We start from the raw sequence: 25,534 nt of genomic DNA, 5'->3' as shown, positions 1-25,534 counted from the left end.
TTTAGAGTAACCTCCCCTTAAAATGCCAATTTAATTTTTTTTCTTTACACCAAAAATAATTGACATTTGCAAAACTATTAATATTTATAAGTTATATTCTTATAAATTGGTTCTTATAAATGAAAATTCACATTAAATATCTGCATTACTGCATCAAATTTTGCTAACCTGACGGAAAATCTGGACCTTTGTTTCTCTGTCTTTTACAATCCAAGATGGACACCCATACCACCTTAAATAAAAAGAATGATCCTGGAGAAATAGACCTTTCTTTTTTTACAGCTGTTTTTTTAATTTAATTCCGACATGACTTACGTACAAGCAATGTTCTCATTTGAAAGAAGAACTTTGGGTATAATCAGCTTGATCGGTCTTTTTGAAAAACTTGGCATGAAGGTATGAAAGTGTGTGTATTCATTTTTGTATTCATAATTTTTAGACTATTAAACTCTATTCATTTGGTTTGCTGTCAATGTTTTTAAATTTTTATATGTGAGTTCTCTATCATACTATTTTCTGTTCACCCAATCCATATCTTCTTAATACATTGTGTTTGTAAAAATCATACACATCAAAACTCTTAATATTTCTACATCTAAAAATGTTAAATACAAAAACAATATCTTTTAAAGAGGTCATTCGTCTGCAGTTTCTGGTAATGGATCAGCTGTCCTTGTGAAATCTATATCAACATAGTTTGTCCTGTTTTCAGCTCCAATGATAACACGTTTATTTTTTGGCTTCCTGGCGAAGGATACTTCTATGTATGTTAAACCATCCTTATTTTTTCTCTAAAAATAAAAGTTGAAATAACTTATCAGATGAACGTATAAATTAGGTCCTTGATAATGTTGATACTTGATAAATATTCTACTGCATTTGTCAAGTCATGAGTGCGTACTTAAAATAACACTTCATTTTTAAAGTTAAAATTACAACTCATTTTAATAGTAAAAAAAATACACAAAATAAACTATAATTTAAATTGTTAATCTCAGTTTTTTGTTATGGGTTGTATAGGATAAACTTACATTTTTCTAATTGAGAACACGTTAAAATAATAGAATTAGTTAAAATTCAATAAGATAATCATTTGCCATAAAATCTCCATAAATATTAAGTAAAAATAAGGGTCACGGGTTTAATTGCCAATTCTACAAATCTCAAGAAGAGTCCAAATGACACAGAAATTATGTCTTTCTGCAAGTGTGTGCTACATGTAGGATGTATAAATCGTAGTTGTCTCATCAAAATATGGCCATAAAATGTTCTTACTTTTTAGGCATATTTGTATGCTATAAACTATTGTTCAAGTATTATCATTTTTCTACACGTTTTATCCGATTCATTTACAAAAGAAAGAAAAACGGTATAGAAAAAACATATATAAAGTTAAACACACCCGTCCAGATGGCTTTGTTCTCGATGGTTGACGTATAAGCAAATCTGCATCGCCTTGATTTGCATAAGTAGTGTCATCCTCTGTAAAATTTATCTCTGAAAAAATTTACCAAAAACAATTAAATGTTAATTATAGGTGCATGGTAAGTAGAACATATGTGTAGCATGACAATGAGAAGACAACCTAATAAGAAAAGGTCATCGAAAGCAAGTAGACGTTATGGTTTTGTTCAATTTTGACGAAAATTTTGCCGATCAAAGAAATACTACATCAATGCCAGACATAGCATTCTAAGCATATCATATAGGTAGACACACTCTAGCGCAGTCATGACGGGTGCCCATATGGAGCAGAATATGGTTACATTTCTGAGGCATCCCGGGTTTTGATTGGGGTCGTGGTGCTCAGGGTTTTTTTTGCAATGGCGTTGTCAGCTTTTTTTTCGGCTTATGAGATTAATATTCCTATGATACCTTTTGCCTCCTTTTTATCATTTGGGGTCTATTTTAATTAATTAAAATGTGCATCCAATGCCAGACATATTATTCAGAAAACTAATAAAAGAACAAGCTGTGAGGAGACACACTCAATCGCACTCATAAAACATGTTAAACCCCGCCGCAGTTTGACATCTTTACCAAGTCAGAAATCTATAGACTAAAATTGGTTAGTTTTGTGTGGTTTGTAAAATTTGGTTCATGTGTATGTTTCGGAGTCAAACGTCGCGTTCACTTCAGTGAACCATTATGCAATATTCTTCAGGGACCAGCTGAAGCCGGCATATAGACTCGGGATTTTCTCGCTGCGTTGAAGACCCATTGGTAGTCTTGGTCTGTTTTCTTCTCTTTGTTCGTTGTTTTATTTCTGTAACACATTCCTCGTTTCCATTATCTATTCTATAAGTTTTTAAGGAAAATGAAAATTGACCAAACTATTGATTTTCATCGTTCAATATCTACACACCAATACTACACGATAAATTATCTTGATCTTTCAATATCTGAGCCTATGGAGCTAACGGTTTCATAACTGATCCTAACGATTAGCACGCTAGTTTGACAGATTAATCATCGTCAATTAGGGTGAAATTTTGTCACTTATGATAGCATGGTATTTTATTTGATTTAAATTCAACATTAACAAAATGTAAATAGCTTACTTCTATTTGATTTGTCTACAACTGCATATTCATCATTTGCTGTTTCAATTTCGTCTTCTAAAATACAAAAAAAAGTAAATCGAAGTAATATGCCTATCCCCCTCCCTTCTTCCTAAATGAATGAAAAAAAAAAAAATATTTTGTTCCGGCGCATGTTTATATTTCTGTCACAAGTCATGCATCTCATCTGATTGAGGAGTTGTCTTATATACAATTTATGGATAAAATCAGCTAAGACCCATAGAAACAATACGTGATACAAAACTTATGCGGGATTTTCTCGCTGTATTGAAGAACCATTTGTACCAAATATGATATGAAAAACTAAGACCGTCTTTGAAGTACTGTTATTTTTAACCCCAAAGTAGTTGTAATAAGGAAGAAATCATTAAAGACAATAAGCATTTACGCTTTCCATAGAACTGAAAATATGAAAACTTTTTGAAAAAAACCTTCGAATATAAATGTTTTGTATGCATGACGCGTGTTTCTTCTGCATACGACTCATACAAAACTCACCAGTGACAATCGAATCAACAGGTTAAACGTTACTTAAATAGAATATTTAAAAGTGACTTACCCTTGTAATGTACCTTTTTAGATTTGGATTTGGGTTTAACAACAGAAGCATATTCTGCATTGGCAGGTTCATTAGACAAGTTAGCATCTTCGTTTTCTACATGAGAAAAAAAAATAATACATAATACAGCGTTTCTAACCTTAAAAACATAAAAATATGTAATGTAATCAGGTATAATCGTCCTTTTCAAATATCAAGTGGCTATCTCTAAAAATAACTATTACACGCCAACCAGTAATTTTGTTGATGTGATTTTCAGCGTTAAAACTTGTTTGCTTCATATTCTCTCTGTTCTATAAAACAAAACTCGGTAGAATCTTGAATTAGAATAGCCAACTCATTTTTTTCAGAAATACAATTTCATATTTCAAAAGGATTCGTCGGTACCTTATGGAAAATATGTCAAAAATTGCTCGGACAGCTGAAGATCAAATAAAGACCAAATGGTCTGATACTCATTATTATTTTTCGTTTTGTATGAATATAGCAAAGTCTCAGCATAATCTTTATTTGTTAAATTATTACATGTTATGATATGTATAAAGTATGAAAAGATAATAGAATGTAATAGTTGTAGGACACCTTTTTAACTTCAACATCTTCAATAACTAATATTCAACATTAGCCTGGACTTTGATTTGATTTGATTAGTAATATTTCTTTCCTTTTCTTGCGCAATGACTTTGTTTAGAAAGAAGGTTCTGACAATTGCGTCACAAATTCTCCATCCTATATTGGTTTTAAAAAATCAACATACCCAATTATAAGCATCTCGGCAATACTTAGATTTGACTTTTTTAAATTTGGTATGTATGCTAATATTATTTCAAGTTCACTTCTAAAACTATGTAGATAAATCAGTACAATCCGACAGTTCAACTAGAGTCGATCAATAAATAACGTATATAAGCAGGACTGTTTGCACAACTGATATATACAAGTGCTGTTTGAAAATTTTAAATATAAAAGTTACAGTTATTTAACATTGATATTTACCCGTGTTTCTCCGTTTGAATTTCTGTTGTACCTTATCAACTGCTGCATACAACACATTGCTTTCTGTTGGTTCTAAAATAAAATTTAAGTAATTATAATATATTTTTGTACAAAAACATTGTAGACATACAAGAGCGTAGAAAACAGACGCAGAAAATGAACGGAACTAGAGGATATTGTAGATGGTTAAGAGGTTAGATGAGAATTTCACCATCTTAACTGTGCAATTTCATCTAGTAATTTGGAGTGACAAGAGAATTGTTGAAACCTATGACCTGTTCTAGTACCAAATGCATGCCTTGTGCAGGCTGTCCAAGGTTAGGGGAGCGCCTAGGCACCTTAACATTTGTTTTATACTATGACACCACTGTCCTAGGTTAGGGTAAATCTGGATTCTTAAAGCTAGTTTAACCCTTTGACATTCCATAACAGTGGTTGTCGTTGGTTACTGTATATTATATTAGTTTTTCGTTCATTATTAAGTCAGGTCCTTAGTCACGTCATTTGAATTGTTTTGAATATGTTATTTCGAGCTTTTTACAGCTAATTATGCGTACGGGGTTTGTTCATTATTAAAGGCCATACAGTGAGCAATAATTGTCTTGAAATTGCTATGTCGGTTGGTCTCTTGTGAAGAGTTTTCTAATTCACAATCATTGTGCATCTTCTTATGTTTATATTCACATAAATAATTAAACTCTGCTACGTGGCATATGCCTCATGCAAGTTAAAATCCTCGTCAGTGTTTGGTCTTGTATTTCTATGCTAACTTGTTATTGTCCTTAGAATTATATTCTGTGGGTGTTGATAATCCCAGAAAAATTAAATATAGTAAAGTCTAGTAACATACCACTTGCGCTGCCTTTATTTCTTTTGTTGAAAACCAAATATACAGTAATAACTATCAAAAGAATAACTGCAATACTGCACCCAATACCAATAAATATCGGTGTCATGGAGGCTGATTTTGATGGTGATTTAACGGTAGGTTCCACTGAAATATAGGCGGAAAAGGGAATAACAAAAGTTAAGTTGTACATACAAGTATAAATCATTACTATTCTGTTATTCTATCAATATCGTAATACAAAAATAACCTGAATGCATGCTTTGATGATAAGCATTATAATATCAATAAGCAGATGTGGTATGAGTACCAACATGGCCAAAAAGAAACATCTCCATACAAGTCATAATGTATAAAAAGCTAACAATTATAGGAAAATGTGCGACCTTCAACACGGAACCGTGGTTAACACCAAACAGCAACCTATAAATGCCCCAAAAATTACTTGAAAAACGAGATAGTATTAACAGACGTCAAGAAATAAATTCTGGAAAGTAAGATTTAATTAGTTATCAAAGGTACCAAGATTACAATTTAGTACGCCAGATGCACGTTTCGTCCTCATAAGACTCATCAGTGACGCTCAAATCAAAATATTTATAAAGCCAAATAAGTTCAAAATTTAAGACTATAAAAATATGGAATCAATTGAATAGATAGACGAATGACCCAATTTTTGTTGATAAACGAGCTACGAATATGACAGAAAGTTATTGCAACCAACAACAAAGACTGTTTTACATGCTCTTGATGTAAGTCAGACAAATACAGAATGTTACAGAGTTAAATGTTTGAGCTTTTGTTTTTGCCTTTAAATTTGATTACGGTCTTTCCATTTTAACTTTTCCTCGGAGTCCAGTATTTTAGTAATTGTATATTTCAGCAATCTCGGGCATTTGTGTAAAAGCCATTCAAGAAAACTAACGTTACATTTTTCGTAGTAAGGGCTTGACTCGGTATGCAAAAAAGCTATACAAAAAGTACAATAAACTATAATAAGTAATAATTTGAAAGTAATCCCAGTTTTTGAAATCTCAAAAAAGTAGCCAGTTTTAACAAATAAGTTTATGTGTTACATATTTGTTTTTCGTTCATTTTTTTACATAGATAATACCGTCAGTTTTCTCGTTTGAATTGTCTTATCGGGGTCTTTTATAGCTGACTGTGCAGTATGGGCGTTGCTCATTGTTGAAGGCCGTACGGTGACCTATAGTTGTTAATGTCTGTGTCATTTTGGTCTTTTGTGCATAGTTGTCTCATTGGCAATCGTACCACATCTTCTTTTTTATAAGTTAACGATATTTTAAAGCCTTGGTACCTATTATTAAGTATCAGTAAAGTTCTTTTTTCTACAGAGAAGCGTCTAGTTTAACAAATGATATTAGTATTAATATTGATTGTTATCGTAATGTCACAAAACCACAAAATTAAAATGGTTTGAATAAACCTGTGTGATTTATGAAACTTCTCATTTCAGAAGTAAACAAAAAGGATGTCATTGAATTCTCAAATACTCCAGTATCTATCAGTAGAATGGATTACGGATTAATAAAGTGATACTCGACTAATAGGTTTTTGTCAGTACATGGCCTTTTTCATAAAACGTATTTTCTTGTGAACACGTGCATCCAACTTATAATAGTCATTACAGATTTTTAACAATTAAATAAGTTACCTGGTGTGTTTGTGCTTAGTGCATGTACACGCTTAATATCCATTATATATATTTCGTTTAGAAGAAAATATAGCAGTCACGATATATATTCCTGGATAAGGACTATACACAAGAAAATGCTTCCTAGGTCGTCACTTCTGATTAAGTTTTTTCGTTGACAGTACGGTAATTGAAAAAAAATACCCCGAGGTGCCCATCCCCAACTTCTCCACGAAAGAATAAAACTCGGAGATTTATGTAACTTAGGTTTGCTGTTTCATTGACTTTAATGTGTATTGATATAAATAACTATTTTTGCGAGAAAAAAAGAAAACGCAGCTAATTATTACCTGGAAGAATAAAACAGCCTAGTATCAACATAAAACTTAAGCAAACAAATATATGAGTTTACCTTCTGTTTTTAATTCAAGTGATGCATTCCTGTTTCCATATTTGTTTGTTGACAAAACCATAACGTGGTACAAAGTGTCAGGTTTAAGCTGATCCAATATGTAATATACCTTACTCCCCGTTTTAGTGTCACTAGTTTGAACAATCTTCGTGTCCTCGTCACTATCTGTAGTTTTATACTGGATGGAAAACCTTTGTTCATGTCCACCATTGAATCCAACAATCCAGGATAAATTAGCTGATCTAAATGTTGTTGTTTCAACCGAGAAATTAAATGGTGCTTCTGGCTTATCTGAAATTAAGTTTGCAACTTTTATCTATGGACTTATCTTATGAAAAGAGAAATCAACTGTATTAATTTACGCTATTCAAAATCACCAAATTAAAATACTTTTATTGATCTAAAAATGTTTTGATAAAATATTTTACTCAAAGGTAGATTCAAAAGGTGAAAAAAGCAGCTTCAGGTAAAGGATAATTTATATCTTTTTAGAGATCAAATCAAATCCTAAATGTACATCTGGTGGGTTAGTATCAGTATTTTTTGCCCAGTTTTGACAGACAACACATATTACAATGCTGTTTAACATACAGAAGTGCCTAGGATTGTCAAGAGTTTGTGTGATTATATTGTTTAGCCTAATCAAAGGTCCTTGCGCAGTGTTTTGCAGACGAAATATTTGTATTTTGTTGTTCAATGTTTGGAAACTTCTGTTGTCATTTTTTTTTGAATTTAGATTTATTAACAACTTGACACAATCTTCCTCGTCTTTATGTTAAGACATTTGTATTCACGTTTTTTAAAATTGCAAAAAGACTTTTTGTTATTCACATTGAAAATAATTTTTTTTTTCGTGAAATCAAATTACTAATAGATAAACAAAAAATAGCTAAGTTACTTAATTTTCAAATTGAAGCTACATATTTAAATTGACAAAGGATATTATAAGCCAAACAACAGGTTTTTAAAGATAAGGAAATATAATCTCCCATCGCCAGAGCCTAAGGTAGGATAATGACCATCATTTAAAGGAAAATATTAAACTGCAACAACATAGGAAATGATCAATAGAGTCTTAAAATATCATGCTAAGGTTCTAACACTACAAAAGTCAAAAAGTCTGAAAAGACCAGTTTTTGTCTGAATTTGCATGAATTTGATTTGTCTAAATAATTTTAAAAAAAATTTGACATTGTATGAATTTGTCTCATAAGGTTCTTGATTTTTCTTGACAAGTGTCTTGACAGTATGAACATTGTCTTGAAATTTCTCGACACTTGCTGTATCATCTGATAAGAGTCTGGATTAGTCTCGACCAATTCTTGACTGTCTTAAATTTGTCTCGATCTGTCTTGACATATTCTTGACATTCTTAATAATGTCTCGATCTGTCTTGACACATTCTTGACATTCTTAATAATGTCTGAATATGTCTTGACATTTTCTTGACATTCTAAATAATGTCTGAATATGTCACGACACATTCTTGACAGTCTTAAATATGTCTTGACACTATCTCAACAGTATAAATTTCGCCTAAAAATGTGAACAGACTTATTCTGCACTGTTTGTGACATTCTTTTGCTGTTATATACTTATTATGGCTAAACTAAACTTTGAAGAATCAAGGATTAATTTTGTGTAGTTAGATACCCTTTTGGTGGAACTTAGTTGGAATACCCTGAATAATCCCCCATGTAGTTTGATTTTTATTAAACGTTTAATTAATTGTTTTCACTTGGAATATAAGTTGAAGTTGCTGACAAACAGCATTTAGATTTTTGCCATTCGCAAAACTGCCAGTCAATTCATCTTTTGGGTTTGTGTGGCTAAAATAAGAGGGGTGTACTTTCGTAAAGGTCGAAGAATTAGTTCCCATCTTGATTCAAAAACCTTGTTCATTTTTTAGGACAACCAAATAAACATTTTTTATTCCAATATGAGTGTTGAATTTTATAAATTTTTAACAAAAATAAATATTTTTTATAACTGACCTTTCGGAAAAGAAAAAAATGTTAAGATCTATATTATGCATGTCTGTTTGGTATCCATTACATAAGACCAATGATTTCTATAGAAAATGGACCCATTATAAATACATTTTTTTATTATTCCTGAGGTAGATAAAAATTTTCTTTTAATCTTTGGGAAATATTCAATTTTCAATTCATTGTTTTCATCAAAATGATGATTTTCATTTTCGTCTATGAACAAACTTTTTAAATTGTAGTGGCATGGTCGGTCAATTGATAAGTTGTATGGCTTATTACAGGTAAAGCAGTAATTTCTATTTGACAGTTGCGTGTACTCTGGGAGTGTGGAATACCTTAATTTTATGTGGAACATCCTGTCCATGTGTAATACTTAATATATATTCCAACAGATGACGTTACACAATTTTTCTTCTGTTAAATGAATGATTTGTATATTATCATAATTTGCTATTAATATATAAACCACATTTTGGTACAATAATGTTTTACCATATAAACAGTCAAGCTCTGACTGAGATAATTTGTAGTTATTTGATGTTTTACCTATGATATAAGTTGAGAGGGCCTTAAACACGATTTGGTTTGCGTGTTATTTTGTGAATGGTATTATTATGGTTAATGCAAAATGAAAGAGTTCCCCAAAAAAGTTTCTTATGCATGTGATGTGCACATTTTAACATCGTAAAGAATGTCAAACGAACTAACAAAAACAGAAATATTGATAATAATGAAAATAATAAAAACGTATTATTATAATCCTTAAGAAATTATTGATAATAATAATAATAACAATAATAATAATACTAGTAGTATAATTGAAAATAAAGGTTATCTTTGCAATCGACTGTTCGACATATAACTAACAATCAAACATTAAGCAATCACCAGTTTAGACGTGCCAAACAATATAATAATAATAATAATAATAATAATAATAATAATAATAATAATAATAATAATAATAATAATAATGATAATAACTATAATGATTATTATAGGTTGTAGTAGAAGTAAAAATTAAAGTAGTTACGGTAGTATTCTATGAAGCAGTTGTATTTTTTATTTGAATAACAATCGTAAGTTCAGAATAATAGAAATGAATTCTCAGCATGTATATGCTGCTTACTTATGATGTGATATTTTTACCATTTATATGTACATAACTTGTATAATCAAGTGCGAATTGTATTGATACAAAAAAATTTATTACCTTCGGGTTGTAAAGTGATATTTTCCACAATACATCCTAATGGATTGCAAATATTTATTCCGTGTAAACCAAAATCATCTTCCGAAGTTATTCGTATAGTGGAACTGATGTTATGTTTGTAATCGTATTTGTCTTTTAGGACCGTCCATACGTATTTAGGCATACGAAGCCACGTTACATTTGGTGCCGGAAATGATACCACATTCATTACTATGTTTACATCGGTGTTGACCTTTGTACCTATTTTGAGTTCTGTTTTAACATCCCGAGGTTTACCTGCAATACATATTTTAATTGTTAACAGACCAATTTCTCATAAAATGTTAGATTAAACATTTATTGTTTTATTCGAATACCTCATATCGTTTTTTATTGCACGATTTTCAGAACTTTTTTTGAAAATCGTTTCATCTTCTTTATATGAAAAGTGAAGCTCAGAAGCATAATTGAAATGTAATTTACCGTATTAACATTCAAGATTTTAACACTAGTAAACGAATAATGTAGTTTTATCGGTCAAATACAACTTCTGAATAGTGTAAATAGAGACTTACGTATCTTAATTGGCTTCAAGTGAATTGTCTGAACAGTACTAACATTACCACAGCGGATAAGTTACATATTTGGACTGAAAGACTGAAAATGACTAAAATTTATTTGTCCAGTCATTCAGTGATGAGATGAAAATTGGTTTACTAGTGGAGGTATCTTAATGTCACCTGTTTGTCAGTATTTGCGTTGACTATAGGAATCATAAAAACAATTGTCATAATTTTAAGGGATGTAATATATGTTTACTTAATTGTCTATATTTTTACATTTTGTGAAAAAAAAGTCAGTTAAAATGGCCTTCATTCAATTTTCATATTGGTATTTGATGTATCTAGCCAATTACTTAATATGCATAAAAGTAGATGCGAGATATACGTAAGCGCGACATAACTCCAACAAAAAAGATAAGATATTACATTTGGCAACAACTGACGATATTCCTGACTAAAGACAGACATGTGTCAGAGCTGAAATAGGTTTCTGAGATCTCAATTAGCACCTGTTTCTCTTTTCCATACTATGTAAAATCAACATGAGTTCAGCTTTTCAATTGTGAAATACCCATTTCCAGGAAGCAACATTCCAGTCATGCCGGCATATGGAGAATAAATCGTCCAAATGATACAATATCCGAGACCTTGCGTTTTCGTTAATGATTTTCTCGATAAAGGGTTGCTTCTTACAAGGAAGCAATTGAACCAAGGGTTCTAAGTATCAAAGTTGGAGTCATATCTTCAAATATTATCAGATAACATCACTAATTGGTTAATCGCTAGGCAATAGTTTTGTCACAGAAAACTCCGGATCTGTTCCAATTGTCGGTTCCAAAGTCCCGTCCTCTTTCCCTTGATTTTTACATCACCGAATAAGATTCATGACAAAATGTGTATTTACTATGAGTTACCCAATTGATGCCACTACATTTAACAGAGCAGGATTTGCTTAACTTCAGAAGCACAGGAGATGATCCTGTTAAATGTTGAGGTTCGTGTTGTTCGGATTTTAGTTGTTTTTGTATGAATTGTTTTTTAAACTTATTTGTCTGTTTTACGTCTTTCGTTTTTTACTTAAGTGTTGTCATTTGTTCTCGACTTTTAAGTTTGGAATGTGCCTTAGTATCACCCACCTCTTTTTTTCTAAAAATCCTTATTTTGTTTTATTAACAACACGTTCATTAAAGAATATAAATGAAAATCAATATTATATAAGCACTAGATTACAATAAAGATACAATGAATAACAAAAACTATTAAAAGAAAAGTGCTAATTATACTGTTTTTTAAAATAGGTACTAAAAGCAAGTTCACAATTACTAAACCTGCTAGAAAAAAAAAAACATACTGTCATATACATTTAAAGTTATATGAAACGAGTGACCGGTGAAAAATAATGTTAATTCAATTATTGAACCAATGCATATAGATATCATAACGTTTGTCTTCTGTGCACGATTTTATCATTTTTTCGCATAAATTTTGTGTAATCATCAAAACATATTGCAATCGGTCAGTATTGTTATGAAAATATGGCAACTTATTAATGGTCATGTATTGAAGCCGAAGATAAACGATTGCCACCCGTTTGTACACAATTAACAAAGAAGCATGGATATTCAGGTAAGCACGTGTAAAACAGGTACCCTAACATATAGTTCATCTTGATGACGGAGCGATGTTTACGTTTGATTAACGATTCGCACTTGCGTATGGCGTATTGCAATCACCAGTAAAAAAAGTAAACTTCTTCTAAATTTAGACAAATTATAGAATTTTCTGGAGAAAAAAGTATATGTACATAAGTTTTATAACATCATCTAGCCATTAAGTTATAAAAAACATTTGCATATTTTTTCACAAACAGAAGAGGATGACCTTATTTTGAATACCTAAAACAAATTATCACGAAAAAAAACAAAAGAAGCATTTTTGTATTGAACTAAAACAAGTGAATTTATATTAAAAAAACATGGATAGACATTATACAACAACGGTATACGTATAACCTTGTCAATTAGTATATCAAGCCAATAAGACAACTTTAAATGACAATTCCGAAATGTGTTAGCTTCATAAACCATATAATTATAAAACGCTGGATGCGAAATATTACTTTTTATTAATGATACTTCCATAGTATATTTCTGTATAGGTGATGAATTTTAGCAGGATTTGACCATTTCTATATCCCTGCCTTTAAACCCTTTTAGTGGTAAAAATTTAAAGGAAATTAGAATATGAGACTCACTCTATTTAGACATCACTCCCAAGGGAATACTAATTAACAATTTCTTCTGTTTTAATAAAAATTTATATATGATATTACCATTTGAAATTCTAATATCAAGGATACTATAAAAGTTCAGACATTTATTGTTGTATCAGATCATTTTTTCCACTTCAATTAAGAGTCAAATATTAAGTCACTTAGAATGGTTTATCGTTACGGAAATAACCTCCATTTGCCAGCCGAAACTTTTGGACCACTTTCCATCAAACACACTCTTTCCAGTAACAATCCACGTCAACACCCTTTCAATCCGATCGAACTGCCTTGCAATCATTATATTTTGTGTTAATTGCTTATTTGTCTCGTCCTTGGAAAACATGTTTTTTGCACTTGACATTGAATAAGCAACAATCGCTGTAAGTCTCATGATATTTTCAAAATTGATATTTTCCTTGCAAAAAAGTCACTTTTCTAGATTAAACATGTCTATACAAACTAAATATGATAAACAAAATGATGTCCCATATAGATAAAAGAAGTTGCATATTATGTCATTTTTACTTGTTTTATATAGAAATTATATTTTCTTGATTATAATACATTTTCTACCCTGTAAAGTAATTATGCACTTGTCAATGATGAGTTTTAGAAAAAGTTTTCAATTCTTATAGATATTTGGAGATCCTTGTTAATATATTTTTTTGCTGTAACTATTTAACAACACTTACACTTGATCTCCAAGTTGACTGTTTTCCTGTCTCCATACGCTATCCCATTACTAGCGTGTATCGTAAAGTTTCCAGAATTTTCACATTTAAGAGAAGGTAGTTTTGTTGTGAAATCATCAGACCATTTGGTATAAAGTAATGTTGGAAACTTCATCAAAGAGGAGTTTATTACTATTTGCGGATCTGGGTTACTTTTAATACGCAGTGTAATTGTTAGATGATTGCCTTCATTGAAACTATATTTTGTATGTCTTCCCGATCCATATGTTTCGTTTTTATCACTTAGCCAAAGTGACTCAATTTTTGGAGAATCTGAAACGAAATAAACAATACTTCATAACAATGAACAGCTTCAAATACAATACAGTTATCTCTATTCTAATGCAAAACAAGTTCATAATTAAATTTCAATCATTATTTTAGTGTACAATCTTCATTAAAGAAAATTCCGCGAACAGATGTTATCTTCTTTGGTCCCAACACTAGACGACGTCATAGGTATGCTTCCGGCGTCAAACATAAACACCGGGCGTTTTCTGGTTTCTGTGCCGCTTCAAAATATAATAAAATTTGATAAAAAAAAAGGATTTTTAGGTGCAACATGTGAGTTTTATGGCTTATTATTGTAGAAATTACCTTTCAATACATTCAGCAATTCAAAATGTCGGCTACCTAAGTTACAGACCAGGAGATAGAGAATTTTATGCTCTTCCAATCAGAACCATTGATACAAACTAATTGCATTAGAATCACATACTGTCCGCGTGGATGTAAAACACGCGTACCAAACATTGTGCCTCATTCACATTTATATTGTGACATTCTACAAACTATTTGAAAATGGATATTTTTTAACATTACATGACATAAACACAAAAAAAAAAATAACAATAAACGCCATCAACCCTTGCCAAAAAACAACCACAATTATGTTTAAATTAATCCTTCTTCAATCTTTTCAAATAAACTATTCAAAAGTCATTGTTCAGCAAAATACGACCTGTTTAAAATTGCACGAAGCTTTTAACTGTCTCGTGCATACTAAATTCTATGTTATGTCATTTTTGGGTTACATCATCAAATGCATCAAAATTTCGAAACATTTTTCACTTTTTACCCGAAAGAAAATTCATAAAAATACGTTGTTGGTGGACGGTTAAATCGTAAAGTAAGGTAAATTGAACCTGCGTTTTATTACATTAAAGTGTTTTTGCATTCTAATTCAAAACCGGATACTTTAATCTATAATTTTCCTTGTGTATTTAGATTTCTCTGTAAAGCACACTGTGTTACAATAAATCGTTTGGGCCTCGGTGGCCGATCTGTCTAAGTAGTTACTACTGTAAACACTAGCCAGTCAACACTGAGGTTGTGAGTTCGAACCCCGTTCGTGCGGTTGCACTCGACTCCAACCTTAATTGACTAGGATTGTCAGTTTTCCTATCGAAGGTCGGTGGTTTTCTCCGGGCATTCCGGCTTTCTCCACAAATAAAAACATGCTGTGCTTAAAAGTTGCGTTACAACAATAAAAATCAAATCAATAAATCGTTAATTCCTAATTCGTAATATTTCAATTGAATTGAGGTGTGCTGGAAAATAAGGTCAAGCATAGCTCGCTATCTGTCACGTTATTAACTAGAGGCTCTAAGGAGCCTGTGTCGCTCACATGATATTTACAATTAATGCATGGAATAATGAAACCGTTATACTTTTGCTCTAGTTTCAGAGATACTAGTAACTGCTTTTTCCCCTACGTTCTATTTTAGCCATATATGCCATGTTGTTTGGCAGGCAGAGTCATCGGACACATTTGTAAACTAAACACCGTAATGCTTATTTGTGGCCGAATTTGGTTAAATTTGTCCTAGTTGTTTTAGGAGAAGACTTTCGTAAAAATTAATAAAAATTTACGAAAATTGTTAATTTTGACTTTAAAGGACAATAACTCGTTATGGTGTCAATTGACCATTTTGGTCATGTTTACTTATTTGTAGATTTTACTTTTCTGAACGTTATTGTTGTTTACAAATTATCGCTATCTATAATAATATTCAAATAATAAAACAAAAAACAAAAAAAAAATCCTTAAAATCAAAAACCAATTGTTCTGAGAACAATTGAAAGTCTTTCGACATCAAACAAATTTTGATAAGAAGATAGTTTGTTCATACTAATGCGATCAATAATGGTTTAATTATATTTTTGAGTGATGTAAGGGAGATAATATGCTACTCCCGGTGAAATGAATGTCACTTCTGGTCTCATATGATAGCTTCTTTCACACTGATTCCAAAAATATAAAGTTTCTATATACTTTTGTATGTAGAATGGGAGATAATTGAACACTTCCGGTTTGTTGGAAGTCATTTTTAGTCTTCAGTGATCAGTTAGTGTATCTACATGACAAAATATATGAATTCTGAGTACTTTTATATGAAAAATTAGCAAAAAGGCTACTTGAGGTTTTCTCAAGGTCACTACCTGTAGTAATTTTTCAAAGTCATATATCACCTAACCTTTGTACAAGGTCAAATGGCTTTATATTGAACTTAGTTGAAGTTATAATCAAATAACCTCATATCAAGTTACTTCAGAGGCTCCTATAAGATGACATTAAATTGTATCAGACTAAATGTAGCATATCTTTATTACAATTAATCAAACATTTTGCACTTGTTCTTTTATATGTAACTTTTAAAGTGTCGGAGGAAATGCAAATACAAGCAACAGTTACAATTGAGAACTTGGCCTTGACCTTTGACATTGACCTAATTTTCTAAGTTAGGACCTAGGGGCCTCAAATAAAAATATCCCAGGCTGATACGGTTAACGGTTGATGAGTTGAAAAGACATACCGACAAATTTATTGTGTAAGGGTAGATAACTCCTATAAAATTTCATCGAATCGCTTCGATCCAAATTAGCCAAACATTTCTGAGGATGTAACGAACAATGTGTAAAAGGAACTTTGTCGTTATCTTTTTTTGTTACGAAGGAGATGCACACAGACGACAAACAGCTAATAGGGAGATAACCCTTACAAAGAAAATGGTTCACCTTAGCAGGGTGAAATTTAAAAGCACATAAACTATACGATACCATATGAGAAATATCTAAGTGACATATTGCGAAACAAACATTTATGGCAAGAACATAATCTGGCGGAAGAATTTTTTTTTAATAAAAAACCATTGGTTCAGAGAACAATTGAAAGTCTTTCCACATCAAAGAAATTTTGATAAAATAGTTTTTTATTATTTATACTGATGCGATAAATAATGGTTTAATTATATTAATGAGTGATATAAGGGAGATAATATGCTACTTCCGGTGAAATGAATGTAACTTCCGGTCTCATATGATAGCTTTTTTCACACAGATTCCAAACATATATAGTTTCTATATACTTTTGTATTTATAATGGGAGATAATTGGCCACTTCCGGTTTGTTGGAAGTCATTTTTAGTCTTCAGTTATCAGTTTATGTATCTATATGACAAAATATATGTATTCTGAGTACTTTTCTACAAAAAAAATTGCAAAAAAGGCTACTTGAGGTTTTCTCAAGGTCACTTCCGATAGTCATTGTTTGAGGTCATTTGTCACCTAACCCTTTCTACAAGGTCAAATGCCTTTATTGTGAACTTAGTTATAATCAAATAACCTCATATCAAGACATTTCAGGGGCACCAACTCCTATAAGATGCCATTAAATTCTATAAGACTAAACGTAGCATATCTTTATTAAAAATTTTTTAATAATAATCAGAACAAAAACAATAAGTCTTTCCACAGAAAAGTGGAAAGACTTAATAATCAGAAGAAATACAATAAGACTTTTCACAAAAAAGTGAAAAGACTTAATAATAATCAGAATAAATACAAAGGGTCTTTCCACAAAAAAGTGGAAAGACCTAGTAATCAGAAGAAAAACAATAAGTCTTTCCACAGAAAAGTGGAAAGACTTAATAATCAGAACAAATACAATAAGTCTTTCCACAGAAAAGTTGAAAGACTTAATAATAAAAATAATCAGAACTATTACAATAAGTCTTTCCACAGAAAAGTGGAAAGACTTAATTACTAATTCAGAGGCAGCAACGTAACAACAGTTTGTCTGATTCGTTTGAAAACTTCAGGATAAATATATATCTTAACCTGATGAACATTTTGATGCACGTCAAAGGAGTAGGTCCGGTAAGGACCGATTTTGGCCTCAAATTTCAGTTTCATCTGACGAAAGATTTTGACCTCTTTTAAACACTTAAGTGTCTATTTCATATGATGCAATTAATTTATGTGAAAGATTTTAACTTATTAAGTCATTAAAAACGATCCGATTCAGGCTCAAATATGAGAAATCTACCAAATATGCGAAAAAATTTCACTTTTTAGATGGTTTTTGTCAATATTTTGGATGAACACGAATGCGGCCACTTTCGTTTTACACGGAACCCGTCTTAAATTTAACTAAAATGCTGGAATTGTGAAGATTTCAGTAATTTAGCATGAATTAATGGTGCTAGTTCTCAATATATGTGCATTGTATTGTCAAAAAGAGCCCATATTTATGTAACAGAACCTTTCTACTATCCAATAAATGACTAAAAGTTTACATTTTAACAATTTTGTAAAACTGCTATATTTTGGGGCCAAAAAGGGGTCTTACTGGACCTACTCCTTTGCTCTAAATGCATAATATTCAGATATATAAGCCAAAAGCTGCATGTTATCCCTATGTTTTACTTTTAGCTCTGTCGGCCATGTTGGTTTGCAGGTGGGTTCATCGGATACATTTTTGAATAAGATACCCTAATAATTATTGTGACCGAGTTTGGTTAAATTTGTCTCAGTAGTTTCAGAATAGAAGATTTTTGTAAGATTACAAATATTTACAAACAATTGATAAAAAATTATTATTAAGGACAAAATCATTTTTTTTTTTATCTAATATAAGATTTCGCTATATTTTTCAATAAATGAACTTTATCTTATACTTAATAGAAAAATGAAATAAAAAAATGGGGTCACCGTTCATTTACGCTCACAATCTGCCTTCGAAAGAAGCATACGTTTTTGTTAATGTCCTTTTTCTGTTGAATTAATAGGAGAAATAGCGGTAATATCGAAAAAAAAAACTAAATTACAGAAATCGCTCAAATTTTATTTATTTATGTACAACTTATTCGAAAACAACAATAAAAAATATAGGTCACCGATGAGTTAAAAAGGGTATTTCAATTTTAATGCCAAAAAAATGGCATTTTTTGCACCAAAGGGAGATTATTTGGAGCTTTTTCAATGATATCTACATTTTAAAAGTCACCTGGGGCCAACACAAATAGATTTTTTGGAATGATTTTTGTACCATATGATAAAGTAACAACTACTAAAGGTAATAAATAAAAACAATTATGAAAAATAAATGTTTGATTTTATTCTAAAAATCTTATATACGCGAGCCTCCTTAAGAGGTCAATTGACCATTTTGACCTTGTTGATTTATTTGTAGATCTTACTTTGCTGAACATTATTGCTGTTAATAGTTTATCTGTATCTATAATAAATTCACCATAGATATAAGGATTGAAATTTTATATGTACGCCGAACGCGCGTTTCGTCTACAAAACACTCATCAGTGACGCTCGAATCAAAACAATATTCAAGATAATAACCAAAAACGGCAAAATTTCCTTAACATTACCAATTCAGGTGCAGCAACTCATCAACGTTTTGTCCGATTCGTCTGAAAACAACGACGACGGACGACGGACGCAAAGTGCTGAAAAATGCTCACTTGGCCCTTCGGGCCATGCGTGCTAAAAAGGACATTTTTAAATGTTTTATTCTCATTTAGTCGTGTAAACTGAAACATTCAGATGATAAACCTTTATACACTTCACTTTTTGTATTGGAGTAAATCAGCTAATATACTCATCTTTCCCTAACATATCAATGTGGTACTTAATATGCTATGTTTTCTATTGTCTACCATAGACCAGCATATACTAATGAAGTTTGTTTTGTTCATTGATTGAGTGGCAAATAGTCCATTTCAAATTCCTATACTACACAGCTTCACCTATTAGTATTTCATGCCATTTTGACACACAACTCAAACAGCCTTATGCCATCACTATCTTTATTTAGAATAAATCATAAAAATTATGTAATAATAAAATTGAGTATGGAAATGGGGAATGTGTCAAAGAGACAACAACCCGACCATAGAAAAAACAACAGCAGAAGTTCACATACAGGTCTTCAATGTAGCGAGAAATTCCCGCACCCGGAGGCGTCCTTCAGCTGGCCCCTAAACAAATATATACTAGTTCAGTGATAATGAACGCCATTCTTATTTCCAAATTGTACACAAGAAACTAAAATTAAAAAAATACAAGACTAACAAAAGATAGAGGCTCCTGACTTGGGACAGGCGCAAAAATGCGGCGGTGTTAAACATGTTTATGAGATTTCAACCCTCCCCCTATACCTCTAGCCAATGTAGAAAAGTAAACGCATAACTATACGCACATTTAAAATTCAGTTCAAGAGAAGTCCGAGTCTGATGTCAGAAGATGTAACCAAAAAAAAAATAAACAAAATGACAATAATACATAAATAACAACAGACTACTAGCAGTTAACTGACATGCCAGCTCCAGACTTCAATTAAACTGATTGAAAGATTATGATTTCATCATATGAATATCAGGCACAATCCTTCCTGTTAGGGGTTTAGTATCATACCATCATTACATATATGAGAAGAACATAACCCGTATCATGCCAACAATTGGTTGTTTAATAAATGTGTTTAGTTCCAATGCAAAGACTCTATAAGTGAATCAATATTAACGCCAAAATATGCAATATTTAATGACCTGACAAAAGTATCGTAATTATATCCCTTCTTAATAAGTCTATTTCAAGGTTTTGTTGGTTTCTGAGTTGAATACTGACATTTTTGTGCTTTATAAAGAATATTTCCATAAAAAATTGGATGTGAAATACCTGAACGTATAAGAAGTCTGCATGTTGAGCTATATTTACGAATGATGTCCTTATACCGATGATAAAATTTAGTAAATGTTTTGACTAGTTTGTGATATCGAAAACCCTGGTGTAATAATTTTTCAGTAATACATAAATTTCTCTCGTTAAAATCTAAAACATTGTTACATACACGAGCGAATCGTACAAGTTGAGATATATAAACACCGTAAGATGGTGAAAAGGGAACGTCACCATCTAAAAATGGATAATTAACGATAAGAAATGAAAAATAATCTCTTTTATCATAAATTTTAGTATTAAACTTTCCGTTTGTGATATAGATATCAAGATCGAGGAAAGGGCAGTGGTCATTGTTAGTATTAGCTTTATTTAAAGTAAGTTCAACAGGATAAATTGCTGTAGTATACATACTGAAGTCGGCATTATTGAGAGCCAAAATATCATTCAAATATCTAAAAGTATTATTAAACCCTGCATTTGTTTTAATTTGTTTACATTATTGCTTTATACAAAACTTTATTTTTGTGACTGATGACCATAAGCGAATCATTGACGAATTCTTTTCAACATATGAGCTCATGCAATATTGATCATGCACTGTATTTCCCTTTTTGGAGTTGAATTTGTGGGCGCTTACTACAGTCACAGCCTTATCATAAATCATCAGATTAAATAAGCAGAAGGAACGTTTCATGTATGATATTAATTTAATTATTTTACCCATGTAATAGTGTAGAGAGTGAGGAGTTCAATGGAGAGTGACAATCGAAACGTAACTTTGAATCTTCAATGAATGGCTTTTAAGAGAAATCACAAGTCTTTGTGAATCTTTGAAATTAAAAGTCATGTTGATGTTAGTTCAAAATAAACCATTTTAAATCTTCATTCCATATCAACGCAACGCAACAAATTGAACATGACAATATGGAATATCTTTTGTAAATATTTTAAAATATTTTATAATGACTATGTAGTACAGTTTAGATTTCGTTAAAAATGAAAATCATTCGTTTTTATCACTATCACGCAAGACGATGTTCTAATGCTTTCTATAAAAACTGTAATCTGTCTAAGTTTTCTAAGTTGTATTTTAGAGTATTTAGTTCGGACGTTTGTGATGTAGATATTTTAAATGTTAATACTTACATTGTACATTCACTGATATATCTGTTCTTAGACGACGTGTTCTATTTAAAGGATGAACTACTAAACAACGGTATATCCCGGCCTGATTCTCCTTTATATTTGCTACAACTAGAGTTTCATTGGAAAGGACAAAATTTCCTGTTCTGTTAAGTCTCCATTCGAATAAGCATTTCGGATTACAGGTTGCAGTACAATTGATAGGGCCTAATATATTTCCTTTTGTAACATTGAGAGCTGTGTGTCCAGGTTCCAGCATAACATTGTCCGGACCATCTACATCAATTAAATAAATATGATACAAACCATAAAGAAATTCAATCAAAAAGATAAGGAGTATTAAACTTAAAGAAGAAGTAAAAGCAGGACAGACTACACATGACAAAAAAGCAAAACACTAAGATACAGTTAACGAATAGATATATACAAATAAAAAACAATACTGAGCAACAAATAGAACTGCGTCATAACGCGGGCGGGAACTTTGTTATTTTAGAAGGGTTGCACATTGATGAACGTGTACATGGTATAAATATTCTAGTAGATACTAGTAGTTGAATGATTGTCCTTTGAACATGGTAACTGCTTTAAATATATAATATATATGCTACCTATCATTATAACGGAAAATATCTAATATAAATTTCAAAGTAAAACAACAATATTTATTTATGTATGAAGAATGAAGAAATTTTGGATATAAATATATTTATTAAAGGTATTAAGTCACATGACGTTGTAACGGTCAAGTGATTGTTTACTATAAACACGTGTGTGTGTTGATATCAAGCACATGGTGTGTGTTTACGTTCAATTTGATTGGATGGCATATACCCGTATTGCCGGTTTTACGAGTATGCCCTTATGATTTTCGTGAAAAGCATGATTAAGTATTACTTAAGGGGTTAGTTCGAGAAAATTAAGTTATTCGAAGTTTGCCTATAGTTCAACATAGCAGCATTCGTTATTATGTTTACCCACCCACCCACCCTTTTATGAGATGGTTATCGTTAATGGGAGTATATGCATATATTACATTATATCAGAGACATATAATACAATGTATTAAATGTCTCTGATTATATTAATATGAATTTTTCCTCTTTTGTAGATAGTTTTTGATTGTGTTACTGTTACTGTATAATACTGTGCTATTGTATGATTGGATTGGTAGTGTGCCTGAATTTAAAGTGAAGGACTTTAGTTTGAGAATCATATTGAATGTAAAGTTAATATTAAAGGCTGCTACAGCTGTAGGCACACTTATCCTATTTATGTGTTGTTTTATTTATTAAATAATTTGTATTCGTTTGAGTTGGCGAACTAGAATATAATAGTTTATTCTTATTACTATTATTATGTTTCATTTTATAATAATTCATCATTGTCTTAATTTGTCAAATTCTGATACACTAAATAAAGGCAGTATTGTTTAATATATACGCACTTTCCATTTTGTGCAAAATGTATGCTGGTTGGTACGTAAACATTAACAAAGCTATTTTAGAGACTTCAATATGTAAGAGCAATATTCATTGTATTGTAGAATAGACAAGTCCAGTATAGATAATGAGTGCATCAGTTAAATGACTCCCTTGTATATCAACTGCCAAGCAAGGAACGATTCTCTTAAACCCGGCAATCAAATGCAGGACTTCAGGAAAATTTGGAGAGCCGAAAATTTTGCTTCGGAAATAAGTCATGTCTATCACCTTACAACTGATGTCAAAGATTTATATATCATATAATACTTACAATAAGGATCCAAAGTAACAGCATCACTCTTGATAGAAGCTTTCTGAAGGTCATCAGTTGCCTGACATGATATAACTTTTCCTTCATCCGACATAGTAAGTGTGTGTATTGTTAACTTATTATTGACAGTTACTCCTCGAGGTTTTCCATTAAACTGATATGTCAGGTGGGAAGTCCTATATCCTGCAGGCCACCGTTGTATCGTTGACTGACATGTAAAGGTAATGTTATCACCGACAAATGGATGCTCAGCGTTAAGGGTTAAAGTTGGTTTCAGTGGTTTAGCTTAATAATATATGAACAGATTAAATTAATTATTTTTAATTAAAATTTTATATGGAGGTTACCTTTTCACCATAGACCAGATGGCAAGGATGCTAGCAACTAAAGTTCATCGAATGCACTTCGACAATGATCAAATCCAGTATCCCAAAGCAAGCTATAAAAGGTCCCTATATGACAAAATGTAAATAATGCAAAAAAGGGTCAACCAACGGCCTGATTTCAGAACAAAACAACAACAAACAAACAAACAAACAAACAAACAAAAAACCCACAAACAAAAGTATGAAATGCAGTAGCAAAAGACAACAATTTCATTGCAGACTCCTTATTTGCTGCAGAACATAAAAATGTGACGGTGTTAAATATATTCAGTGATATTTTTGAACGCCCATCTCTCATCTTACTTAGGACTGTTAATTGCCGGCATAACATACGACAAAACTATAAAACAATTGAACGGGCTACATTTATGTAAATTTTCTCATCCTTTAAAATGAGCTATTTCAAAGTATCGAAAATAATGCATGGATCGTATCTACAATTTACGAATTCTGAAAAAAAAAGCATCACCATAAACATATGATGTGTTATCCAAAGTCCAACAAACTTCCGATAAAATCATCAAAGATTTCAGGCTTACATTTGTAAATTGTTTTACACTAAAGACTAATCATTGACGCTCTAACAAAAAAGAGGTAAAAAGGGCAAACGAAGAACGAAGGTCTAGAGCAATGAAGACCCAACAAAACAGACCAAATCTTTGTATCTATACAATAATTTATTAATGGTTTTGAGTAATTTGTTGTCACGAAGTCCCCGACTTAATTATTTACCCGTGATACAAATATTGATTTCATTGAAATATTGAATATCACTTCATTCACGGGCTTACTAAAAGAGTTGGAATATATAAAAACTTTCAATAAAGATGAAAAATAACAAGAGGAACTGAAGACTCGTCCGTTATATCTTAGATTTAGTATAGTTTGTCTTTGCATGAAATTATATCTTAATTTAGGGAAAGCTATTCGGAATCGTGTAGTAGTTATTTCATGTTTATATGTTTGATATTTTCCCATATAGTTGGATATTGAGTAATTCTTGTTATCTTTTTTATGTATTTTCAAAAAGCATTCAATGATTGGTGAATTAAACTTTAACCAATTGCTCCAACAAAATAAGGCTATGACAGTAAGTGAAGGTAAACAGCGGAAATGACAAATACTTCATCGGTTGACTCACTCCTGCGTATATATAATATGTCGTCGATTAGTTAATAATGCATTTTTTCACCCTATTACATTAGACGTGCACTTTTGTAAATAAAGTTTAAAACACTGTCCAAATCTTCCATGATGTATGAAATGGTCAAGGTACGAAATGGCTTTTGGCAGGGTTCGAAAAAGGGGGGGGGGTTCTGGGGGTACGAAATTGTTAAGGTACGCATTGACTGTAATAAATATAAGGTATCCTTTATTAAGACTTCTATATGTTTCAGTTCTTCTGAAAACCATACAACATTTGTACGTGTGTACAAATATCTCCCTGTGCTTATTTGAATTGTACATAGCAAC

General features: G+C 31.3%; 1 protein-coding gene across 1 annotated transcript; it reads right to left on the bottom strand.

Moving 5' to 3' along the window:
- Positions 1-186: 186 nt before the first annotated feature.
- On the bottom strand, positions 187-24,073 carry LOC143080063 (nephrin-like). Its single transcript, XM_076255720.1, has 11 exons — positions 23,676-24,073; positions 21,924-22,196; positions 13,761-14,072; positions 10,255-10,530; positions 7,051-7,341; positions 4,988-5,131; positions 4,138-4,209; positions 3,142-3,237; positions 2,562-2,618; positions 1,403-1,497; positions 187-791 (listed from the first exon to the last, which is right to left on the bottom strand). Exons 1-11 carry the CDS (start codon positions 23,767-23,769, stop codon positions 636-638), a joined length of 1,866 nt encoding a protein of 621 aa, XP_076111835.1. The 5' UTR covers positions 23,770-24,073; the 3' UTR covers positions 187-635.
- Between the last annotated feature and the right edge of the window lie 1,461 nt (positions 24,074-25,534).

This window comes from Mytilus galloprovincialis, chromosome 6, assembly GCF_965363235.1.
Source record: "Mytilus galloprovincialis chromosome 6, xbMytGall1.hap1.1, whole genome shotgun sequence".
Classification (NCBI taxonomy): domain Eukaryota; kingdom Metazoa; phylum Mollusca; class Bivalvia; order Mytilida; family Mytilidae; genus Mytilus; species Mytilus galloprovincialis.
Note: the sequence above shows the minus strand (reverse complement) of the source record. Positions and strands in the feature narration are given on the sequence as shown.

Bases quoted from the DNA above. Each gene is read 5' to 3' on its own strand.
- LOC143080063 (XM_076255720.1), bottom strand. From the start codon at position 23,769: ATGTCGGATGAAGGAAAAGTTATATCATGTCAGGCAACTGATGACCTT. The intron at 22,197-23,675 runs GTAAGTATTATA...TAATTGATGTAG, and splicing joins TGTTACTTTGGATCCTTATT to ATGGTCCGGACAATGTTATG. The intron at 2,619-3,141 runs GTAAGTCACTTT...TTTGTATTTTAG, and splicing joins TAAAAAGGTACATTACAAGG to AAGACGAAATTGAAACAGCA.